General features: G+C 48.1%; 1 protein-coding gene across 1 annotated transcript; it reads left to right on the forward strand.

Annotated features, from left to right (window-relative positions):
- The first annotated feature begins 10565 nt into the window (after positions 1-10565).
- On the forward strand, positions 10566-23791 carry LOC138171341 (tubulin alpha-3 chain). Its single transcript, XM_069100785.1, has 5 exons — positions 10566-10659; positions 12429-12651; positions 17810-17958; positions 21704-22384; positions 23412-23791. Exons 1-5 carry the CDS (start codon positions 10657-10659, stop codon positions 23706-23708), a joined length of 1353 nt encoding a protein of 450 aa, XP_068956886.1. The 5' UTR covers positions 10566-10656; the 3' UTR covers positions 23709-23791.
- Positions 23792-24552: the final 761 nt, after the last annotated feature.

The following is a 24552-nucleotide window of genomic DNA, read 5'->3' on the forward strand; positions in this document are numbered from 1 at the left end:
GGGGTTAAGTGACTTGCCCAAGGTCACATGGATAGTTTTTGTGTTAAGTGTCTGAGGCCAGATTTGAACCCAGATCCTCCTGACTCCAGGGCCGGTGCTCTACTCACTGTGCCACCAACCCTCCCCAATGCATTGCTGTTTAAGAATCTGGCCAGGGGCAGCTAGGTGGTACAGTGAGTAGAGCACCGGCCCTGGAGACCGGAGGACCTGAGTTCAAATCCGGCCGTGTGACCTTGGGCACGTCACTTAACCCCAATTGTCCTCCAAAAAGAATCTGGCCTGATCAGCTTCTGGATCTCCCGAAGCAAAAAGCCAGCCATGCTCACCTTTATGCCAATAGCATATAATTTAATGAACTGTATCAACAGCAAATCATTTAATGGGCTGCATCCACAGCATACAAACCACCCACTCATAAAAGACAAAATGATGCAAGGAGCCACATGCTTCTACTTCACTACTGGAGTCAATAAACATTTATTAAGCCCCTACTGTGTGCCAGGCACTGGCTGGGGATGTAAAGAAAGACATAAGACAGTCCCTGCCCTCAAGAAGCTTACAACCCAATGGGGAGACAGCACACGGAAAGAAAGTGGGAAGCGTCTAGGGGCATGATGCAGGGCGAGAGATGGATGAGGAGGGGGGTTTCAGAGCTGATTCATCATGGAGAGTGTTGGGTTTCTGGACAGCATGAAATCCAGGTGGGAAATGACCAGGAGAATTTCCTGGGTGTAAATGGCGCAGGATTTGGGAGCTCTCCAGTGTGGAACTCCATCATCTCGACTCAGGAGGGAGAGGATTCTGAGGAGGTGGGAGTACCCCTGGGTCCCAATCTTAGTCTCAGAGGCAGGTAAGGATCATAATGGATAGGTACCAAACTCAGCCTCAGGAAGACCAGAGCCTCGGACATTTGCTAACTGTATGAACCTGGGCAAGTCGTGTAACATCTGCCTGTCTCAGTGTCCTCACCTGCATAATGGGAACAAGAATAGTACCTGCTTCCCAAGGCTGTTGCGGGAATCAAATTAGATAATGTACAGGTCGTTGCAGACCTCAAACTACTAGAGAAATGCTAGCTACCTCATAACAATTGTCTGACTCATTATTGTGGGTTAGCGAGGGACACAGAAAACTCTGACCTGAGAAGTCAGCTCTCTCTGCCTTTGTTGTTGTTTTGGGCTTTGTACCTGGATCCCCAGAGCTGAACACATAGTAGGCTTGTTTCTTAATTGATCCGCCATTCAGAACTGCAGACCATTTTTACCACGGTGTGGTAGAGTCAGGGCATGTGGGGTTTTGTGTGTGGCAGACAAGAAGGAAGGCCTTTTCCAAACGCACCAACTCTAGGCACCTTTGAATATAGCTCTTCCAGGGAAGCCAGCTGAGAAGCCGGGGGGGGGGTAGCATTCTTTGGCCGTCCCCCCTGTCTCTGCTTACAGACGGGGTATACTCAGCTCTACCTGCCCAGCATTCTCCTGCCCCCCAGATCCTGTAGTGAAGGAGCTGATGCTGGAGAGCCCGGACCATTAAGGCCATTTTATGAGCTCCGAGCCGCTGTTTGAACAGGTAGAAGATCTGGGAACACAAGCATGATCACCATCCTGGTGGCAGCAATGGGCCATTGTGTCCATGGCCCCAAACTGATGGGCATCAACATGGCTCCTCATCTTCACTTATTGTCCTTTGTGGTCACTGTTTTGGTGTCTTTGGGGACCTTCCTTTTACCCGTGATCTCCTTGGGGTAGAACCCAGTAATGGAATCTTTCACATTGATAGAGGCTCTAACCACTGTGCAGGTCAAGGGGCTACTCTGCGTTGTTCTGGCCTTGTCTCCGTCTGGTCAGTAGACTGCCCGTTCCCTAGCCTGATTCCTGTACGTCACCCTGGACCTGGCATATAGTAGGTGCCTAATAAATGGTGATTGAGTGACTTTGACTCCTGCCCTGGCCCTTTTCTGGAGCCCTCCTACCCCAATGTCTGCTTCTGCTGCTTTTGCCTTCTGGACTGGAAGCTTCCAGCCTCCTGACTGGTGCCTCCCTGCTTATGACCAGTCAGACATACCTGAGAAGGAGGCTACCGTGTTAACCTCCTCTGATCACAGGACTGCTGTGACCCCTGAGCAAAGGGAGCTGCCCCACGTGTGGGCCCAGGAGACCTAGACCACTGTGGATTCCCACTTTCCTTCCAGGCCCTGAAGGCCTGCCAACACTCTGGGTGTGGTCCTGGACCAACCCCTCTCTGGAGCCATTAGCCAGCCTTTTGCTGGGGGTGGGGATGCGTGAGGGGGTATAGTCATGTCTCCTTGAGCTGCTCTGACCCCCTTTCCTGCCTGTCCCACTTCTTCCTTGGGTATCTCCAGCTAAAGGGGACACAGCTCACACACACCCAATAATGGGCCAATCATTCCCAACCTTATCCTGGGAAGCAGCTATCCCTGGCAGGGCCTGGGAGCACATGCACTCACGGCTGCCAGCTCTTTTCTAGGCTTATGTAAAAGGCATTGAGCCGTCCTGTGGGAGATGGAGGCAGCATGGGAAAGGCACCAGTTCCTCATGGTGTTAGGGCATGAGGTGGGTGGGATTTACCTCTGAATCTCAATTTCTTCCTCACGGGGCTATGGTGAGAACTAGGGATGTGACGGATGGGAAGCATGGTCACCAGAGAAACGTGAGTCAGGGTCAACGTTAGCCAGAGGCCATGTGGTGCAGGGAGGAGAGGCCTGGCTCCCAAAGCCCTGGGGAGAATCTCACACAGACTGGCTTGGGATCTCGGCACCTCTCTGAGGCTGCTCCTCTGCTGGCAAAGGGCGTTCTCTCACTCTGAAACTCCCCATCTACTGATGAAATCGAAAGTCTGCCCCGATTCCACCAGCACACCCCATGATGTCAATAGTTGACAACATCCCCATTTCAAAGAAGAGGAGACTGAGGCTCGGGGGCCAGGGTGGCTTTGCCTAAGGCTCCATTGCTAGGAAGAGGCAGAGGAAGGTCTTCAACCTGGGGCCAGGACACCCTGCTTCAAGGTGACCTACCCAGAATTTGGTCTAGAAAATGTTTTTGCTTTTCCCTAAAGATCAGAAGCATTGTGGGATCCTTTCTTCTCTTCATTTCCAATGCGAAAACCCCTAACTTCCTACTCTAGGAACAGGAAGCTGGACTCAGTGGACTGCGCCCAGTGAACCCTTCAATATTTGTTCAGTGAGTGACTGACTATAATGAGAAGGCTGGTATTGAGTCAACATGGTGCACAGTGGGTGGAAGGAGAACCTGGAGGTCAGCTGTGTGACCCCGGGCAAGTCACTTAACCTCTTTTTGCCTCAGTTTGCTCACCTGTAAAATGGGTGTAATGCTCACACTGACCTCACAGGGTGGTGGTGAGCATCAAAGAATGCGCTATAAGTGGCTACTGACACCAGCTTCAGAGGTCTTGGGTTCAAATCCTGCCTGTGGTGCTTACTGTCTGTGTGGCCTTGAGCAAGTCACTTAACTTCCACGAGCCTTGGTTTCCTCATCTGTAGAAGGAACGGGTTGGACCAGATGGCCTCTGGTCTCCGTCTTCATTTGGCCAAGAGTCAGAATGCCACCTTGTGGCCTTTCAGGATATTGCTATTAAAGACAAATTTAATCTCAAATTTCCTTTCTCTTCATCACCCACCATAATCTGTCTATTTCTTGGCCAAAAGCCAAACTAGACATGAGACTGGGTGGGAGGGCGAAGGGATGACAGTGTCCGGTCTGGCCCAGAAGCCAGTCCATTGGACTAGACCTTAGTGAGACATCCACCCACTCCAATTCTAAGCAAATTTCAATTCCACAATTCAGTGCAACAAGGATTTAAATACCTACTCTGATTGGCACCAGAGCTGAGCCCTGTGAATGTGGTGACAAGAGCGAAACGACCCCTGCCTTCAAGAGTTATTGAGGTGCAGTCCACAAATTCGGGCTCCAATCTCCCAAATTTATTTTAAAAATTAGTAAAAGCATCAAATATTTCTGCAAACCTCCACCTAATGGTCAATTGGAAAATAGGGATATTTAACAGAAGAAAGGTGTTTGAGGCATTTCTACAAAAACCAAACCAAACAGGTGAACTAAGGCTAGCCCTATTTGCAAATGCCCGAAACAGCAAAAGTAGGAAAAAGGTGAAAAGTAAGAATTATAGCAACTAATATTTCTTCAAAGTTCTAAGGTTTGCAAATCACTCATATGGACATAGGTCTGTGTGTCTGCATGTGTCTATGAGTGTGTGTGTGCATGAGGATTCTCATTCAAACTCTTGGCCACCCTGGAAGCATGCTTTGTTGACCCCAAGGACAATGGGTACAAGTTTGGAAGCTGCAGAGGCCGATTTAGGCTGGAGGTCAGGAGGAACTTGGGTACCAGCAGAGATGCCCCACAGAAGAAGGGGCTGTCTCTGGAGGTGGCTGCTGCACTCACCTTGAAGACCACAGTCAGCTGAGACTGGGGGGCCATTTTTCAGGTGTGGGTTGTATTGGATGCCCTCTGAAGACCCTTCCAGCTCTCTGGGGCTAATTCTAATTCTGGGAAGCAGCATGTACCCAGGTAAAATTTAGAGGGTTTATTTTTCGTGCATCTTTATGTAGCAAAAGGGGGCTGTGTATCCCATTGACCCACTGGCTCCTTATCCAATATGTTGCCTTCTCATTTAGAGGCCAAAGAGAGGAGTTGAAGAGTGTAGGAGAAAAGGAGGGTCATGTTTTCGTTTCTACAAAAAAGAGGACTATGATGTTTCTATTTTAAAATTTATTTTTATTAAAGAATATTCATTTATTCAATTGAATAGTCAACAGAAATCAGAGAAAGTATGTATGAGAATATATAGCATCTAATAGAGACTGAAGAATTTCTCCCCTAGGGAGCAAGGTCGACAAATATTTTAAATATTTTCTATAAAGATACCAAGAAGGGACACCATTGGTTCCTTGGTTGTCCAGGAGGGAGGCATATTGGGACTTAGACTCTGGCATTAGAATCTCACCTAGTTTCATGTATTCTTGTACAGTTAAACATTAGTCAATAGACAAAAAAAGTGTACTCTATCAACAAGCATGTATTCTTTATTTATTGGCAGGTGCTTAACAAATATTTATTGAATTGAAAATTCAATGTCCAAGTCTTCGTGGAGTGGTTTGGCATTTCCTTCTCTCACTCATTTTCCAGATAAGGAGACTGAGGCAAACAGGGAGAAATGATTTGCCCAGAGTCACACAGCTAGGAAGTGTCTGAGGTCAGGAAGACTCCAGGCCTGGCTCTCTCTCTCTGTGTCTCTGTCTCTGTTTCTCTCTCTCTCTCTGTCTGTCTCTCTGTCTCTCTCTCTGTCTGTCTGTCTGTCTGTCTCTCTCTCTCTCTCTATATATATATATACTGCTATACCTCACTGTACCACAATAAATATTTACTGAATAGACTTGGAAATTAAGTACCTACTATGGGCCAGCACTGAGCTGGGCACTGGGGATAGAGTCAAAAGGAAACCATCCATCCCTCCACCACAAACATAATCCCACTTTGTTCCAATAGTCAATGGGATTTAGGGCTTGGAGGTTTCCTGAAGAACTTTACATCTGTCAACTCTTTTGATTGTTACAACAATCTTGGAAGGGAAGTACTATAATTGTCCCCATTTTACAGATGAGGAAACTGAGTCATAGAGTCTCCGAGCTGGGTCCTCAGCAGCCATGGAGTCCAACCCATACAAGAAAGGCTGTGATATCCTGGACCCAAAGAGTGACTGTTCATTGCTCTGTGTCAGCTTGGCCAGAGGTCTACAGTGAAGTTACCCAGGGATCTATGTGTGGCCCTGAGGCGTCTGACACTTAATTTGGTGACTTGGATTAAAGCATAGATTGCATGTTTATCAGACTGACAGATGATGGAGGTCTGGGCAACACATCTGGTGAGAGTGAGAAAGCCATAAAGGGCTTGGGAGGCAGAGGCCAAGAGAGAATTGCAGGCTGAAAGGCTGAAGATAAGATGAGTTGAATGGGGTACAGAAGGAGGAAGCTTTCCAGTTCAGGTTCAGAAATGGAATTCACAAAGGTGAAGGAGGAAAGGCGGGGTCAAACAGTAGTCTAGAAGAAGATCTGGGGGCCTCAGGGGCCGCAATGCCAATGGGAGTCAGCAGTGTGATAAGGATCTGACCAAGCTGATGCCTTCTTGGACTGCATTAAAAGAGGCAAATTTGGGGGAGGTTCCAACTGTCCTCTGCCCTGTTTGGACCACACCTGGAGTGTTGGGCTCAGCATGGTTTAGAAAAGAGATTGAGAAGCTGGAGAATGTCTGAAGTTCTGGGCTCGTGGGATCATAAAATGTGATTCCAAAGCTTGGACTCACAGACATCTGAATTCACAGTGGAGAGGGGAAGGTCAGGATTCACCCTCCATCAGGCTAGAGTTCTCTGTCTCTGTCTCCCTCCCTCATTCTCTTCTTCTTCTTTTTTCCCTCTCCCTCTCCCTCTCTATGTCTCTCTCTCTTTTTCTCCTCTCTCCCTCCCTCTCTGTCTCTGTCTTTCTCCTCTCTCTCTGTCTCTCTCTCCCACCCCTCCCCTAGCCTCTCAAAGATTAGGTATGGCTCATATCTAAGGTCTCTAAAAGCCTTTCCTAGTTCTCCTAAATCCTAGTGCCTTCTGCCTGAAGTGAATATACACTCACATAAGGCAGCCCCAAATTGGGGTACACACAGTGCTTATAAAGGCTAAAACCACCAAAACCACAATTGGGGAGGGGAAGTAGCATAAGCAATGATGCACAGAAGCCAAGAATTGCCATTGGTTAGATCTATAGCTCAGGGCTAATTTGGGCAATGTGGTGCAAGGGTACAAGGATGCAACTTTTCCTGGAAGGGAGGGGGTCCCTTCCCAGAACAGGGTGGAGGGTACAGGGTAATGTACAAGCTAGGGTCATGTTCTAAGTATAGGGTGGAGGGACATTGGGTAATGGGGACAGGCTAGGGTCATGTTCTGAATACAGAGTGTTCTCTTCTTAAGATAAACTTAGATTAACTTATACCATATCCCCAGGACTGATCCTTGTACATAGTGATGATATACAGAATGCTAATTTGGGAAGTAGGGGGTTAGGGGACTACACCTTAGGCAATACTCAAGACTATGTCTTAAGCTGTTTCAAGCTATTACAGAGTGTAGGATAGAGACAAAGAGAAATATAAAGGGGCTTAATGGTGGGCTCCAAATCAGGTGGCATGTGATTTGGGTTTGGGCACAACACCCTATCCTGCTGGGTGATCTTCAGAATCTTCCTAAGACAATTCAAATGGAAGTGATTCAGTCTCCTGGCCTGACGCTGCCAAGACTGGACAGTCTTGTCCAGGTTTCACAGGCACATAAAATGAGGTCAGCACCACGGCTCTGTAGACCTTCAGTCTGGTAGTCAGTGTAATGTCTCTTCTCTCCCACACTTTCCTTCGGAGCCTCCCAAACACTGAGCTAGCTCTGGCAATGTGTGCACCAGCCTCGTTATCAATGAATATGGCCCTGGCAAACTTTGTCTAGTCAGTGCTCAGATCAGCATCTGGCACGCAGTAGGTACTTAATGAATGTGTATACTAACTGACTGGCTTCTAGAAGAGATGCCTTAGTGACTGCATGAGACAGCAGGTCATTTCCTCACCACAGAAAGGGCTTCAGACACTTCCAAGTGGCTTGTTCTGTGTGGACTGATAGCCCCCCCCCGCCCCAAGGAAAAGGGGAGGGGGAGTCACCTCCAACCTTTGCGTGCCCCAACTTGGAAGGAATGATGAAGGGCTTGTAAAGGAAACGGAGGCAAAACTTCAGCGAGGAAACAAGGGGCCTGAGGGGGAGGAGGAGAGATTTGACCCCTGGCCAGGATATCAGAGAATGGACAAGCCAAACCAAGAAGAAAGGAGAGAGAAAAATGGATGAGCCATTCAGGCTGAAAAACACATTTGAGCCTCTTTGTGAAGCTGAGACCCAGATGCTCTAAGGAGAAACAAGCTGCTTGTTCTGAAGCCACAAGGCTGCAGAGGCCATGAGTCCACAGAAGCCACAAGATCACACACACACCACACACAAGGCCACAGAAAGCCAAAAGTCCATGGAAACCATGAGTCCACAGAAGCCACAAGATCACACACAGACACACACACGTGCCATGAGGCCACAGAAAGCCAGAAGTACATGGAAACCACAAGGTTACATATGCCACAAGGCCCCAGAAGCCATGAGGCCTCAGATGCCACAAGGCCACAGAAGCCACGAGGCCCACAGACACCACAAGGTCACAGATGCCACGAGGCCACAGAGACCACAGAAGCCATGAGGTCTCAGAAGCCACGAGGCCAGGGTAGGCACAGGAAAAACAGAAAAAGGCAGAAAAGAAGAAAAGTGATGATGGTTGCCTTCTCAGGGGGGTACTGAGGCTACTTTTCATCAACCTGATGACAACACTAGAAAGTTCAAATCTTAAGACTTAACTGAGAATCTTCCACCCCCTCCTGGTGATTCACTCAGGCACAAATGGTTCTACCAGAAGGAACTTGAATAAGTATTGACTGTGTTGATAAGATAGGGCCAACCTCCTGATGCACTGAGGCAAAGGCCCCAGCTAGCACAGAGACATTTGGGGGGGGCGGGCGGCCAAGGTGGCCATTTGTTTGACCTAATTATACATCCTTGTCTATAACAACGGTTTTGGTTTTCTTTTGTTCTGGATGATGGGGGTCTGGAAGTGGGAGGGAGGGTAAGAAACCAGATTTTTACTGATTGAAATACAATAAAATATAATTTCAAAAAAAATATGTCAAGGTCTGGGGCAAAAACCAGGCCATGCGTTCCTCACTTTTTCCCTGTGAGGGAAGGGTAGCAAGAAAGGAAGATAACACGGGAAACAAAGAGCGGGTTAAAATGTGGCGTCTGAGAAGGTGATTTGAAAGTTCTCTGTACCGTGGCTTAAAACATAGGCACGACAGATTCTTAATAGACTGGTTTAAAAATATATATGTATACATTTTCTGAGCATCTTACAAATCCAATTCAAAAGATATTAAAAAGAATGAAGGAGGGAGAAGACTCACTACATATATTCTCCAAGTTAGAAACCATAAAGAGTGGTGATTAATAAACAGTGACGATAGCTAGCATTCTCCAGTGTCTGCTGTCTGCTGGGCATTGTGCTGTTTTATAATTACTACCTCATTTGATCTTTACAACAAGCCTAGGAGGTAGGTGCTATTTTTTTCTTTTAACAGATGAGGAAACTGAGACAGACAGAGGTTAAGGGGCTTGTCCAGGTCACACAGCTAGCAACTGAGGCTAGATTTGAACTCAGGTCTTCCTGACTCCATGCCCAGAGCTCTACCCGCTGCACCCTGGAGGCTTGGCGGGATGAAACCCAGGATTCTGAACAAATATGCCTTTTTTCAAGGGAAGTCCCAGGAAGGGCCCAGAACCAAGATGGCGGAGGGGCAGGCACAGCTCCTCCATCACCAAACTTGCAGCCAGACCTGGAAAACACACTGGACCAAATCATGATCAGAAAGTCCAAGAAAAACCTGGAGCAGGATGAGCCGCTTTCCCAGGCCCAGGGCTGGGCAGCTCCTCAGGCTGGGGTGGGTGAGCACTCCAGGGCCGGGAGAGGCTGTGCTCCAGGGCAAGCGGGGCCCTGTGCAGCAGGGGGAGCAGGAGCTTTGTCACCGGTCAGGGTGGCCCGGCTTTTCGGGCCCAGGAGCGGCTGGGGGCCATGGGCTCTGCGCAGTGCCATCTTACAAGACTACCAACTGTGAAAGACTTGGGAGCCATGATCAGGGATGGCCGGGCCTGGCGTGGGCCCAGGCGCAGTCCTGACTCCAGAAGGAAGCCGCAGAAGGGCTGGCTCAGCGCAGGGAGCTAGGAAGGGCAGGGGCGTGCTGCCTGGCTGGACCGCCCTGCATCGCGATCAGTGCTGGGGGATGCACTGGAGACCTCCCTCAGACCCCAGCCTCGGGAGAGACCCCCGGGGGCCCTGGGAGCCCCAACAATGTTCCATCAGCGAACGGGTATTGGGCCCCGCGTGTCTGCCCGGGGGCCAGGCCACGGAGGGGGCTCTGCGCCCTCAGATCGCGGCCCGGGCCTCAGATTCCTCATCTGTGTAACGGGCACAGGCGCGTTCTAGCAGGGTCCCAGGGGCCAGATGGACACGCGGCGGCCCCTGGGATGTTGGGGAGGCGGGGCTGACCGCGGGTGTCACACCCGTCCTCCCCTGGCCACCTTGTCGCGCTCCTAGCGCCCACTGTCCAGGGGAGGCAAGGCGAGGCCGCAGGGAGGGGGCAAGGCGAGGGCACCGCGCCCGCGCAGGCGCAGTCAGCTTGTTCCCTCCCCCCACGCCCAACCGCCGCCGGCCGCAGCTCCTTTTTAGGGACCTGACCTCGCGCCCGTTTCCCACTGCACTGCTCTCGCGCAGGCGCAGTATCCTCGTGCCTGGCGTCCCGCGCCTCGTGCCTCGTGGCTCCCTGCCTGCGCGCGCACCTCAGCCGGGCTCAGCCAATGGACGGTGGCTCTCGGGCGGCTCGGCCAATCAGAGGGCGGCGCGCGGCGGGAGGTGCGCCCAAGAGCCCTGCGCGCACTCAGTCGGTCGTTGGTCGTTGAGGGCAGTGGTGTTGGTGTCGGTGTCGGTGTCCCATCATGGTAGGGGCGGCCGGACCCCCCCCAAGGGCCCCGGGGCCTAACCCGCCTTCCTCCTGCAGTCCTCCCCACCCCGGGGCCTCTGCCCGGCCGCCGGGGAGCCGCCCCTGGGGGATCCGCGCCGGGCGTGGGTGGGGGAGGGGCCCCCAGGGTCGAGGAGCGAGGGGAGGATTGAGGCTCGGGAAGGGGGGGGGGCTCCAGGAAATCGAGGAGGGTGCCCCCCCACCCCAGAGGGTGGGGCCTCTGGGAGGAGGGGACCCCAAAGACTAACGGATGGGGGGCGGCGCTGAGGCCTGGCTAGGGAAACGTTAGAAAGGTGGGGGCAGAGCGGCCCAGCGGGGCGGGGGGGGGGCGCCCTGGAGCGCCTTGCGAAGGCCCCCCCCCGGGTTTGGGGGGGTGGGCGGGGGGGGGGGGGGGTTAAAAACCCCCCCCCCCCCCAGGCCGTCCCTCGGCAGACGCGCCTCCATTTTACACGCGGGGAGATTGAGGCCGGTCACGGTTCTGCCGGGACCGGGCTGAGTCCCGCGTGGAGTGAGCGTGGGAGGCCCGGAGGAGGAGCTGTGAGAGGGCTAAAGGACCTGGCTGGTTGAGGGAGAAGAGAGGGCGCCATGGGAGACGGATCGGGGATGCCAGAAGGGGGAGGGCCGTGGAAACTGGGGAAAGGATGCTAAAACTGAGCCAGGGTCTGATGAGGGCCCCTTTCTGAAACATACACAGAACTGGGTCAAGTTGTAAGAGTACAAGTCAGGGTATGAACAGGCAGTGTTATCTGTAGTCACATGAAAAAATGCTCTAAATCCCTATTGATTAGAGAAATGCAAATCAGAACAACTCTGCGCCACCACATCTCCCAGGTCAGAGTGGCTAGGATGACCAAGCAGGAAAATGAGAACTGTCAGAGGAGATGTAGAAATTGGGACAGTACTGCATTGTTGGTGGAGTTGTGAACTGACCCAGCCGTTCTGGAGAGCGATCTGGAGCTATGCCCAAGGGCTATAAAGAAGTGACCCAGCAACGCCACTTCTAGGGCTGTATCCTACAGAGATCGGAGATGTGGGAGGGGGACCCACATGTACAAAAATGTTTATAGCAGCTTCTTTTGTGGTGGCAAAGAATGGAAATCAAGGGGATGCCCATCAATTGGGGAATGGCTGAACCAGTTGTGGTATATGCATGTAATGGAATTCCATCGAAATGAGGACCAGACAGACTTCATAATAACCTAGAGAGGCTTAATATAAACTGAGGCTGAGTGAAAAGAGCAGGGCCAGGAGAAATCTGTACAGTTACAGACACATCATATGTGTGATGACTAACCTTGATACACTGGGCTCCTCTCAGCAGTGCAAGGTTATAAGACAATTCCAAGGGACTTGTGATGGAAAGTGATATCCACATCCAAAAAAAGAACCAGAGTCTGAATGCAGATTGAGGCAAACTGCTTGCCCTCTCTCTTTTGTTTTGTCCCTTTTTTCTCATTCATTCCATTGGTTATAATTCTTCTTTAGAGCTTGACTAATGTTTAGTGTGAAGGCATTTGTAGAACATATTGGATGGCATGCTGCCATGGAGGGGGAAGGGGGAAGGGGAGAGGGGGAGAAAATTTGGAGTTCAAGGAATTGTGGAACTGAATGTTGTAAACCAAAAGTAAATAAATGTTAAAAAAAAAAAAGCCCTAAAGTAGTATAGAAAGGTAAAGGTGGGTATTTTTTCTTTTCCTATAAACATTTATTACCTGGAAGATAATTGTAATTTTGTATTTTTGCTCCTAGCGTGAGTGTATCTCCATCCATGTTGGACAGGCAGGGGTTCAGATTGGCAATGCTTGCTGGGAATTGTATTGTCTTGAGCATGGAATTCAGCCTGATGGTCAGATGCCAAGTGATAAAACCATAGGTGGTGGGGATGACTCCTTTAACACGTTCTTCAGTGAAACTGGGGCAGGCAAGCATGTGCCCCGAGCTGTGTTTGTGGACCTGGAGCCAACTGTAGTTGGTACGTATTCAAACAGTTGAATTAAGATTTTAACCACAATGATAGAGGGACCTCCTGTTTTCTCTTCTAGATCCATGTGTAAGACGTGTACAAAAGTATGCGTATGTGTCTTATTTGGGCATGGTATTGAAAGTGGAGGAGGAAGGCAGTATTCTGGGTAACACAGGCCATGACAGCCTAAGGGGTTAGGGATCAAAGGCATGCCAATAAACATGTAATCAGATACCTACTGTGTGCAAGGCTGATCCGAACTTGTCATATTCACTGTAATTGTCTCAGGATTCACAGTTACATGTGCAAAATCAAAAGTTAGCCATCATTTCTTAAGTGCTTATATGTGCCAAGGACTCTGTTGAGTGCTAGGGATACAAGGAAGGCAAAGGTTCTTTAGTCTATGCCTCATGAACATTGTTAGCTGATTAGCAGCAGTGTTCAAGGTGAAAAGCAACATTTATTAAACCCTTCCTGTATGCCAACGTTAATCTTAGAATTTTGTCTATGAAATTAATGTCTGTTGACTTTGTCTCCCCAAGGCCCTCAGTGCCTCATCACGTCATGAAAGTGACAGACGTTCTCAAAGACTGAACCTCCAGAGCACTTAGTTTTCTAAAATTGGTTTCTGCTTTAATGGTAGTCTGTGGTATGAACCCTATGTACCTGCAATGCAGGATTCTTTGAAGAGACTCAAGGAAACTGTTGGTTCTTTTGGCCCAGCAAGGAACAACCTTCTTTTTCCTCTTTTCAGTGAAAAAAAGAAGGGTACTAACTAATTAGCTGTCCAAAAGTAGAATCAGATGCCTTAGGATACAGGGGTTTTCCCATCACAAGAGGGGTTCAAATGATGCCTGAATAAGTACTGGGATTGTTATATAAATATCCCTGGTCAGGGACAACTGGGACTAAATTCTCTTCTGGGTCTTAAATCAGGTCTGAGGCCTATGATCTGGGGTAAAATAGGACTTTTTTGTAATTCATGGAAGGAGTAACAGGAAACCAGAATGGTACAGAGCTTGGCCTAAAGAGGTAGAACAGGCACTCACACACATACACTAACATGCACACACAATCCCCATAGTAATCCTGTTTCTACTTAGCCTCATGGGTCTTAATCTTAGAATTTTTAAACTATTTCCTGCTGGAGAATTGCTATCTGTGACAAGTTGGCCATTGAGAATATGACTCATTCATTGTTGTATCATATATCATTATCATGGGCAGCCAGGTGGTGCATGGACAGAGCACCAGGTCTGGAGTCAGGAACGCATCTTCTAAGTCCAAATCCAGACTTAGACACTTTCTAGCTGTGTGGCCTTGGGCAAGACATGTAACCCTGTTTTCCTCAGGCTCCTCATCTGTAAAATGAGTGAAAAGGAAATGGCAAGCCACTGCAGTATCTTTTCCAAGAAAACCCCAAATGGGGTCATGACGAGTTGGACATGACAGGATAGCATTATATGTCATTTATGATTATAACATGATACATTAATCTGTGTCATAATATGAATCTGTAAAGAAACCTTATAGAACAAAGGGTTGGCCCAGATGTCCCAATGAAAGGAAAATTAGAACCTGGAGAATTTGAATGTACTACATTATACCTGAAATAACATACCTGGGTTCAGGGATGATCTGTGCTATGTTATAATATTAGCACTTCTCTTCTCCTTTGGGAATGGTAAGAGGGAGTTGACTGTAGCTGCATTTGGGGCCTTGATGGCTAAGCTAGGTTTCTAGTGTTCTGTGATTTGGCAGTGTTCCCCCGTTGAGTTTGCCACCTCTGAATAAACGTGGGCTTTCCCCTGGGCCAGAATTCAGATTCCTGGTCTTCCTTCCTGGCTGCACTGCAGTTACTGACCCCTCCCCCCCTCTTTGGACCATCATAGCTAATTTGGATCATTTGCCCCCTGGCTCCCTGCTGAGAACCACACTTGCCTGTGTACATGTTTCCCTGCTCCTTGGTAGGAGGAGCTTTTGGTTTTGACTTTAAATGCCCAGTGAGCACCAGAGACCATCTGATGCACCAAATGTATAAACTGAGGGCTGAGGTGCATTGACTTGACCAAGGCAACAAGTGGTGATGGCACTAGGATTTGAACTCGGGCCTTCTGTAGCACAGTTTCTACTGAGCCACACTTGCAGATGTTTGTTCAGCTCTTAACTTGACAGTTCCTTGTTCTCCTTGGTCTTGTTAAGCAACTCCTGAGCTACGAGCCTTTGCCTTCAGCCTGGCCCTTGCCTCCTCTCATTTTGACCAGTCAGCCCCTGGTTTCCCCCCAAGTTGTTCTGTCTTCCCTTCTCCTAGAGCCGCCTCTTCAGGTTCTAGTCTGTAATCCTGCTTGATTCTTCTCAGCCAAGCCTTCTGTCTCCTCCTGATTTGTCCTCCACCCTGCTCCTCTTGCAGCCAGGAAGGAGAACCTGGACCAACATCCTGGCCTGCGAGCTCGTTAGCCTTCACATTGGCCTCCATTTCTCCTCCCCAGCCTTAGGTAGAGTGCTGGGTCTGGAATCAAAAAGACTTCAGTTTACATGACCTCAGATCCTTCCTAGTTGTGTGGTTCCTTGGCCTGGTCACTTAACTTCTGCCTGTCTCAGTTTCCTCATCTGTAAAGTGAGGATAATAATAGCACCTGCTTCCTAGAGATGTCCTGATAATAGCTAGCATTTACACAGAACACTTTAAAGTCTGCAGAGTGCTTGGACAAATAGTATCTTTATATCTTTACAACAACCCTTGGAGGGAAACAGCCCACCTTGTTGTCAGGATAAGATACCATTCGGTTATGCCTGGCTCTTTGTGACTCCATGGGCCATAGCATGCCAGGTCCTTTTGTCCGGTACTATCTATCAAAGTCTGTCCAAGCTTATTTTTGTTGCTTCCATGATCCTAACTATCCATCTCATGCTCTTCTCTTTTTACTTTCAATCATTCCCAACAACAGGGTCTTTTCCAGTGAGTCCTGTCTTCTCATTATGTGGTCAAAGTATTTAAACTTCAACTTCTGTAAAAATTTGACCTTCCAGTGAATAGTCTGAATTAATTTCTTTAAGTATTGACTAATTTGATTTCCTTGGTGTTCAAGGGACTTTCAAAAGTCTCCTTTGGCACCACAATTCAAATGCATCGATTTCTCAATGCTAAGCTTTGCTTACAGTCCATCTCTCATAGCCATGCATTGCTATGGGAAAAACTATAGCTTTGACTATGTAGACCTTTGTTGGCAAGGTGATATCTCTGCTTTTTAGTGTGTTGTCCAGATTTTCCGTAGTTTTCCTTCCAAGGAGCAAGTGTCTTTTAATTTTATGGCTGCACTCACCATCTACAGTGATCTTTGAGCCCAAGAATATAAAATCTGACATTGCTTCCATTTCTTCTATTTGCCAGGAAGTGATGGAACCAGTTGCCAAGATCTTAGTTTTTTATTTATCTATTTTTTTTATGTTATACTTCAAACCAGCTTTTACAATCTCCTTTCACCCTTATAAAGAGGCTTTTAATTCCTCTTCATTTTCTTTTTTTTTTTTAAAAGCAATTGGGGTTAAGTAACTTGCTCAAGGTTACACGGCCAGTTATTTCTAGGTGTGCTGCTAAGTATCTGAGCCCAGATTCGATCCCAGGTCATCCCGACACTGGGGCCGGTGCTCTTACTTGCTGAGCCACCTGGCCGCCCCTTCCTCTTCATTTTCTGTGATCTAAGGTTAGTGATATTTCTCCTGGCAACCTTTTTGGCTTTTAATTCATTCAGCCTGGCATTTTGCAAAAAGAACTCTGCATATAAGTTAAATAAAGTGATAATATGCAGTCTTGTCGTACACCTGTTCCAATCTTAAACCAATCAGGTGTCCATTCTCAGCTCTAACTGTTGTTTTCTGGCCAACATACAGGTTCCTCAGGAGACAAGACCATCAGGTCTTCCTGTCTCCTTGAGGACTTGCCATATTTTGTTGGGATCCACACAGTTGAAGGCTTTGGTGTAGTCCGTGAAGCAGAAGTACATGTTTCTCTGGAGTTCTCTTGCTGTCTCTATAATCCAGCAGACATTGGCAGTTTGGTCTCTAGTTCCTCTCCCTCTTTGAAAACCAGCCTGCCCTCCTGGTCATTCTCGGTTCCCATGTTGCTGAAGCTGAAGCATGACCTTGCTCAGTTGCTCAGTAATTTGAACCTTCCTTGACAGTGCCCTTCTTTAGGATGGGGACGTAAATGGATCTTTTTCAGGCTGGTGGCTACTGTTGGGTTTTCCAGATTTGCCGCATATAGAGTGCAGCACTTTAACAGCGTCATTTTTGGGGGGGGGGGGGTTAAATGGCTCAGCTGGAATTCGGTCACCTCCACCAGCCTTGTTGTTAGCAATGCTTCCTGAGGCCCACTCGACTGCATCTCCGGGATGTCTGGCTCGAGATCAGTAACCGTAGCGTGCGTCAGCGGTTATCGGTGATGCTAAGATCTTCCTTGTAGAGTTTTGGGCATTCTTGCCACCTCTTCTTAATATCTTTTGCTTCTGTTAAGTCCCTGCCATTTTGGTCTTGTGATCATGCCCATTTTTTTTGCATGAGATGTTTTCTATCATATTGTAATTTTCTTTGCGATCTCTTATCTTTCCCATTCTGTTGTTTTCTTCGCATTGCTCATTTAAGAAAACAACATCTCTCCTTACTACTCTCTGGAATTCTTAATTCAGTTGGCTGTATGTTTCCCTTTCCTTTTCCTTCTTTCCTGGGCTGTTGGTAAAGCCTCATGAGACACCATTTTGTTTTCTTGCTTTTTTTCTTTGGAATGTTTTTTTATTGCTGCCTCCTGTACAATATTGGGAACCTCTGTCTCCAGTTCCTTAGGAACTCATTTATCTGCCAGCTTTAAGGAGATACTTGTAAAGCTCTTTGCAAACCTCAGAGCTATCTACAAATGCCAGGTATTGTTGATTACTAGTTGAAATTCCAAGTCACCTTTACAATTTCTTTCTTATTCACCTAAGTCCTCCTCTCCCCACTCTTTGTTCTGCAACATTCTCCCAGAGAAGTTTTCTGAATCTCAGATTCTTTTTTTCACCAGCCTTTAGTGAGCGTACACTCTTTCTAAAATGTGAAGTTGTTTCTGTACGTGAGCACAGTGAGGAGAATCAAGTAAGCAAAATAACCAGCTCCCAACTTTCTCTTGTTGTAGATGAAGTTCGTACTGGCACCTACCGGCAGCTTTTCCATCCTGAACAGCTGATAACTGGAAAGGAGGATGCAGCCAACAATTATGCCCGAGGCCATTACACCATCGGCAAGGAGATTGTGGATCTGGTCCTTGATCGGATTCGCAAACTGGTAAGAGCCCAGTGATCTCATGAAACAGTCTTAGAGCCAAGAGCTGTGGATCCAGGTCTTGTCTCTGTATTGACTAGTTGCATTACCAGGGCAAACCTTAACATGCTATACACACGCCAACTGTTGTTACCTCTTGGCGGAGAGCTTCTTTAAACCCCATTCTGACTTAATGCTATTTATTTTATTTATAGATGGCATAACTAGTATTCCCAAGTTTTGCAAAGCACTTTAATCAGTAAACATTTATTGACTACCTGCTGTATTCCAGGTACTGTGTTGGGGATAGAAAGATCCTCTCCAAGGCCATATATTTGAATGAAGGAGACAGCAGGCACATTTTATAAGTATATGCAAAGCCCAGGGTGACCCTGAGGGCAAGAACCTACTTGCTGGGCAGCCCAAGAAGGCAGAAGGTTGCACATGAGTTGAAGGAAACCAGGGGTACCAGAGGGTAGAGGTTGAGGTGGGACTGCATTCCAGGCCTGAGGACAGAGTGTGAGGGAGTGCCATTTGGAACAGTTGGAAGGCCAGTGTGACTGGACCAGAGCCTGAGCACAGAAGAAGGCAGTGGAGGGGTGGGGGGTGGGTGGGAGACCTCAGCTAAGCAGTTGGTGATGTGCCCTGAACTTAGGAGAGATGGGGTGGGTGTGTAGCCCAGGAGTCATCAGCGTAGATGTTAAACGTCTGGGTGCTAATGTGGTTACCAAGTAGGAGAGGATCTGGGTACAGTCTGGGGTCACCTACACGCCCTGTTAGGGGCCAGGACTCAGATGAGAGCAGAGAGCGTATCTGGGGAGCTGGGGGTGTCTAGCAGTGCTCCGAGCCGAGGAGGGGGCTGTCTGAGCCAAGGTCCTTCGGGCCCCAGACCGAATGCTTTTTGCATTGGTGACATCTTGCTTGTTGGAATTCAGTAAACACTTGTCCTGACAGATAAAGCACAAGGAGGGGCAAGGGCTCCAAAAATAAATGAGGGGGAGGCTAAGTGGCACAGTGAATAGAGCACCAGCCCCGGAGTCAGGAGGACCCTGAGTTCAAATCTGGGCTTGGACACGTAACACAAAAACTAGCTGTGGGACCTTGGGCAAGTCACTTTAACCCCAATTACCCTCCAAAAAGCAAAAAATAAATAAGTGACAGCTCCTGCCCTCGGGATGCCTTCAGTCTAGTAGGGGAGGTAAGATGTGGATGATATCTGCCTACATCTACCAGCTCAGCCTGTCCCTTCCATGCCTTGATTGGGGGGTGATTATAAGTTGAGGTGAGAGCTGCCCGCTGGTGCATGCTGAGCTACTCCCTGAAGGATGGAAGCAGGCTCTTTGGCTTCTTGGAGCATGCTGAACTGAGGTTCACTGAAGGGGGTCTTCTGTGGAGGAAGATTTGTTCACAAACAACTCATAAAAACTACAAAGTGCAGTGAAACTTGAGGGGGGCAGTGGGAGGAAGCAGTTGGGGGGAGGACAGCTTCATGAGGAAGGAGGTGGCACTGAAGCTGGGCTCTGATGTCAGAAATAAGGAGCAATTCCATCGGAGAGATGAGTAAAGGTGTGGAGATGGAGAGTCCTTATGAGCCTAGGGAAATTTTTCTGGGCCCCCTACTTTAAAAAAAAATTAGCTATTTAGCATTTTATTTTTGCCCAGTTACATGTGAAAATGATTTTTAACATTTGTTTTTAAAACTTTTGAGTTTCAGATTCTCTCTTCCTCTCCCTCTTGCCCCCCATCGAGGAGGCAGGCAGTTAGATACAGGTTATAGAGCGTAGTTATGGAAAACATCCATAATAGTCATGTTGTGAAAGGAAACAGAAAAATAAAGTGAAAAAAAGTCTGCTTCAGTCTGTATTGGGACACCTTCAGTTCTTTCTCTGAGGATGGATCATATTTTTCATCACATGTCCTTCAGAGTTGTTGTCCTGGATCATTGTATTGCTGAGAATAACTTAAGTTATTCACAGCTGATCATTTTACAATATTGCTGTTACTTTGTACACAGTACATTTCATTTTCCATCAACTCAGGCAGAGTCTTTCTGGGTTTTTCTGAGAGCATCCTGCTCCTCATTTCTTAAGGTACAATAACATTCCATCACACTCATATGCTACAGCTTGTTCAGCCATTCTGTGATTGATGGGCATCCCCTCAATTTCTAATTCTTTACCCCTAGAAAAGGGTTGTTAACAAATACTTTTGTACATATACGTTCTTTTCCCTTTTTTTTAAATCTCTTTGGATAAAGTCCTAGAAGTGGTATTGCTGGACCAAAGGGTATATGCCTGGTTTTATAGCCCTTTGGGCATAGTTTCAAATTGTTCTACGGAATGGTTGAATCAGTTCATAACTCCACCAGCAGTGCATTTAATGTCTCTTTTTTCCCACATGCCCTCCAATATTTGTCATTTACCTTTTCTGTTTTACTGTACAGTCTTAATATAGTACCTCAGAATTGTTTTATTTGCATTTCTCCAGTCAGTAGTGGGTTAGTATATTTTTTCTCATGTGGCTATAGATAGCTTTCATTACTTCACCTGAAAACTAATTACCTCTTTTGATTATCAATTGGAGAATGTCTCTTCTTTTTATAAATGACTCAGTTCTCTGTATGTTTGAGAAATGAGGCCTTTATCAGAGAAACTTGCTTTGGGATTTTTTTCAGTTACTGTTGCTAACTGTGTTTTCCTCCATCCTATTCCTCCCACCCCCATTTATTCTATTCTTTCTCATTTTACCCTGTCCCTCAAAAGTGTTTTGCATATGGCTACTCCCCCCAAATCTGCCCTCCCTTCTCTTGATCCCCAACCATTCTCTTCACCTCTATTTTACTGTAGTGTAAGATAGATTTCTATATCCAGTTGAGTATGTTATTCCCTCTTTGAGCCAATTCTGATGAGAGAAAGGTTCACTCACTTCCCCTCACCTTCCCTCTCTTCCCCTTCACTTGTAGAAGCTTTTTCTTCTCTTATGTGATAATTTACCCCATTCTACTCTTTTTCTCTTTGTCCCAGTACATTCTTCTCACCTCTTAATTTTATTTTTTAGGTTATCCATATCCTTTCATATTGAACTTAACCTGTACCCTCTGTCTATATAGACTCCTTCTATCTACTCTAATAACCAGAAAGGTCTTATGAGTTACAAATATCATCTTCCCCATGTAGAAATATAAACAGTTTAACCTTAAGTCCCTTAGGATTTCCCTTTCCTGTTTACTTTTTTATGCCTCTCTTGCTTCTTGTATTTGAAAGTCAGATTTTCTGTTCAGCTTTGGTCTTTTTGTCAAGAGTGCTTGAAAGTTCTCTCTCTTATTGAATGTCCATTTTTTTCCCCTGAAGGACTATGCTCAGTTTTGCTGGATAGATGATTCTTGGTTGTAATCCTTGCTCTTTTGCCCTTCAGAATATCATATTCTAAGCACCACCTACTTAACATGCTAGTTAACCTGAGTGCTTTGATGTTATTCCTTGCTGGGTAGAAAAGCTAGGTCTGGGCTTGATTTTATGGCAGTATTGGCCTTACACATTTGGGATAGGTGGCTAAGAATAATTTCTTTTCATCTATTTAGTTCCATTCAGATGAAATGGAGTGTGTTTTAGGTGAAAGTTTTGGAAGGGACCCAGTGAGACTATCTGAAATCACTTTCTAGCACTGTCGGATAAGCTAGCATTTAGCCACTGGGTGGGGAGCTCTGGCAGCCTGCTGGCACCCTCGCTGCCCCTGGGACTGACGGGGTTTGTCCCCCTTCCTCCCTCAGGCGGATCTGTGCACTGGGCTGCAGGGCTTCCTCATCTTCCATAGCTTTGGAGGAGGCACCGGCTCCGGCTTTGCCTCTCTGCTCATGGAGAGGCTCTCTGTTGACTACGGCAAGAAGTCCAAGCTCGAATTTGCCATTTACCCAGCACCCCAGGTTTCCACAGCGGTCGTGGAGCCCTACAACTCCATCCTCACCACTCACACGACCCTGGAACACTCCGACTGTGCCTTCATGGTCGACAACGAAGCCATATATGACATATGTCGGCGTAACCTCGATATCGAGCGGCCCACGTACACCAACCTGAATCGTCTGATCGGGCAGATCGTCTCCTCTATCACGGCTTCCTTGCGCTTCGATGGGGCGCTGAACGTCGACCTGACGGAATTCCAGACCAACCTGGTGCCCTATCCGCGTATCCACTTTCCCCTGGCAACCTACGCTCCTGTCATATCGGCCGAGAAGGCGTATCATGAGCAGCTGTCTGTGGCAGAGATCACCAACGCCTGCTTCGAGCCCGCCAACCAGATGGTCAAGTGTGACCCCCGCCACGGCAAGTACATGGCCTGCTGTATGTTGTACCGAGGGGACGTGGTCCCCAAAGACGTGAACGCCGCAATCGCCACCATCAAGACGAAGCGTACGATTCAGTTTGTGGATTGGTGCCCTACTGGATTCAAGGTAATCTGGGCTCCCTGGGGTCATGTTGGAGGGGCATGAAGCCGCATATTTAGGAAAATGCTGTATGCAGTCCCCTAAGGGCACTTCTTTGGCCCTGCACACATCAGGCAGGAAGTAGACCCCAAGTGTGATGTCGCATACTTGAGAGGCTCATCTGGGTTGGCTTTTGTCACCTTGGAGATATCTGGAATCCTGGGTCCTCCAAGATGAGAGGTGTCTATAAATAGAATACAGAACTGGAGGGGAGTTGGGGGTGCAGGGTACGGTGAGAGTGAATGTTGGCAGCGGCCTGAGGTCACGTCCTGCTAGATGGAAGTCAAGGAGGGCTTCCAGGAAGAAGAGGCTGAGCTGAATTCAGAAGGATGGGGGTGGGGGTGGGGTGTCACCTGGCAGAGATCAAGGGAAGGCACTGCAAGCATAGGAAGCAGCCCCAAAGGCACAGCATTGGGAAGGTGTAGGGTATGTTCTCAGGAGGAGTTTGCTTCAGGTGTGCTCTTCCATAGGATAGGTTTCTACTAAAAGGGGCTACTGGAGCCTGGGCACTGCCTGTGTTGGTGAGTAGGGCAGAGGGCTGGTGCTGTGGTCCGTGGCTGCCCCAGCACCCACAGCTCCTGGACTTGGTGCCCTTGAGTCTGCCATTCCCACAGTGCCCTCCTCAGTGGTTAGTGTGTGCACACTTTGAGGGCTCTCTTGTCTTTTCTGTCCTGCCATTAGGTTCAGAATGTTACCCCACACCTCAGCATCATTGGCACTTGGGCATGTGAAAGCTCCAAGGCAGCTGATGTAAAATTACAGGGTGGAATTAATAGCCCATTTTCAACATCTCTGTGTGAATAGAAAACCTGGACTTGTGTCTGAAGCAGTGAATGGGAGGATGTTTCTGGGCTAGTTTTGCAGTGTTGTGACACAGTCTGGGCAGAATTTATGAATGAGAGGAGTCAGGAGAACACACGGGCCCCAGGATCAGTCTTAGTGATTACCAGTGATAGTTTAACATTGACAGTTTTTTTTCCCCTCTCCTTGACAGGTGGGCATCAACTACCAGCCCCCCACCGTGGTGCCTGGTGGGGATCTGGCCAAGGTGCAGCGGGCTGTGTGCATGCTGAGCAACACCACGGCGATCGCAGAAGCGTGGGCACGGCTGGACCACAAGTTCGACCTGATGTATGCCAAGCGGGCCTTTGTCCACTGGTACGTGGGGGAGGGCATGGAGGAAGGCGAGTTCTCGGAGGCCCGGGAGGATCTGGCGGCTCTGGAGAAAGATTATGAAGAGGTCGGCGTCGACTCTGTGGAGGCAGAGGCCGAGGAAGGAGAAGAATACTAGGGGGCGGTCTTCGCTTCCCACCCTCAGGAGTAGACCTGCTTACAGAATTTGTTTATGAATAAATATTTCCCTTTTAAAGCAGAGTTTGGCCTTTTCTCTCTAGTCTCACAAAACTTTGTGTTCAGATTTAGCTTGGCTGGGATCCAAGGGGCAGTCTTCAATCCCATGGTCCCCTTTCTTCCCTCCACCCCAGCTCCTGAGACTACCAGTAAGAATTTAGCACCACTGAGGTAGCCCACTGCATTACAGACAGCTCAGTGTAATAGAGAAGTGAATTTCTTGGGGTTTTTTTTTTTGGAGGGCAGTTGGGGTTAAGTGACTTGCCCAAGATCACATGGTTAGTTTTTGTATTAAGTATCTGAGGCTGGATTTGAACTCAGGTCCTCCTGACTCCAAGGCCGGTGCTCTATTTACTGCCACCTAGCCACCCCGAGAAGTGGATTTCTAGGCAAGTAGAGTCAGTCACAGGACTAGAAGGGACCTCTCTTCCAACCTATACTAAATTAATCATTCCTGCAGCATCCTCACAATGATGAGCCTTTTGTTGAGGACAAACCCATCACTTCTGGAGGCAGCCTGGCCCACTTTCAGAAAGCGCTAATTAGGAGATGTCTGACTTCAGGCCTAAATTATTCTTGGCAGCTTCCTCCCTTTGCTCCTGGTCCTGCCATTTGAGGCCAAACAGCACAAGGCTCATCTCTCGTACAAACGACGGCCCTTGTGTCCCATTGGCCTTTCCTTCTCTGTGCCAAGTACGGCTTTTGCCTAGAATTTTGACCCAGAGAACATAACTTAGCCTTCCACATTGATTATGAGAGAATCCAGAGTAATGATAGCTTAAATG

This window comes from Petaurus breviceps, unplaced genomic scaffold (genome assembly GCF_028583685.1).
Source record: "Petaurus breviceps papuanus isolate PSGF00001 unplaced genomic scaffold, PetGlider_PUasm1.0 428, whole genome shotgun sequence".
Classification (NCBI taxonomy): Eukaryota; Metazoa; Chordata; class Mammalia; order Diprotodontia; family Petauridae; genus Petaurus; species Petaurus breviceps.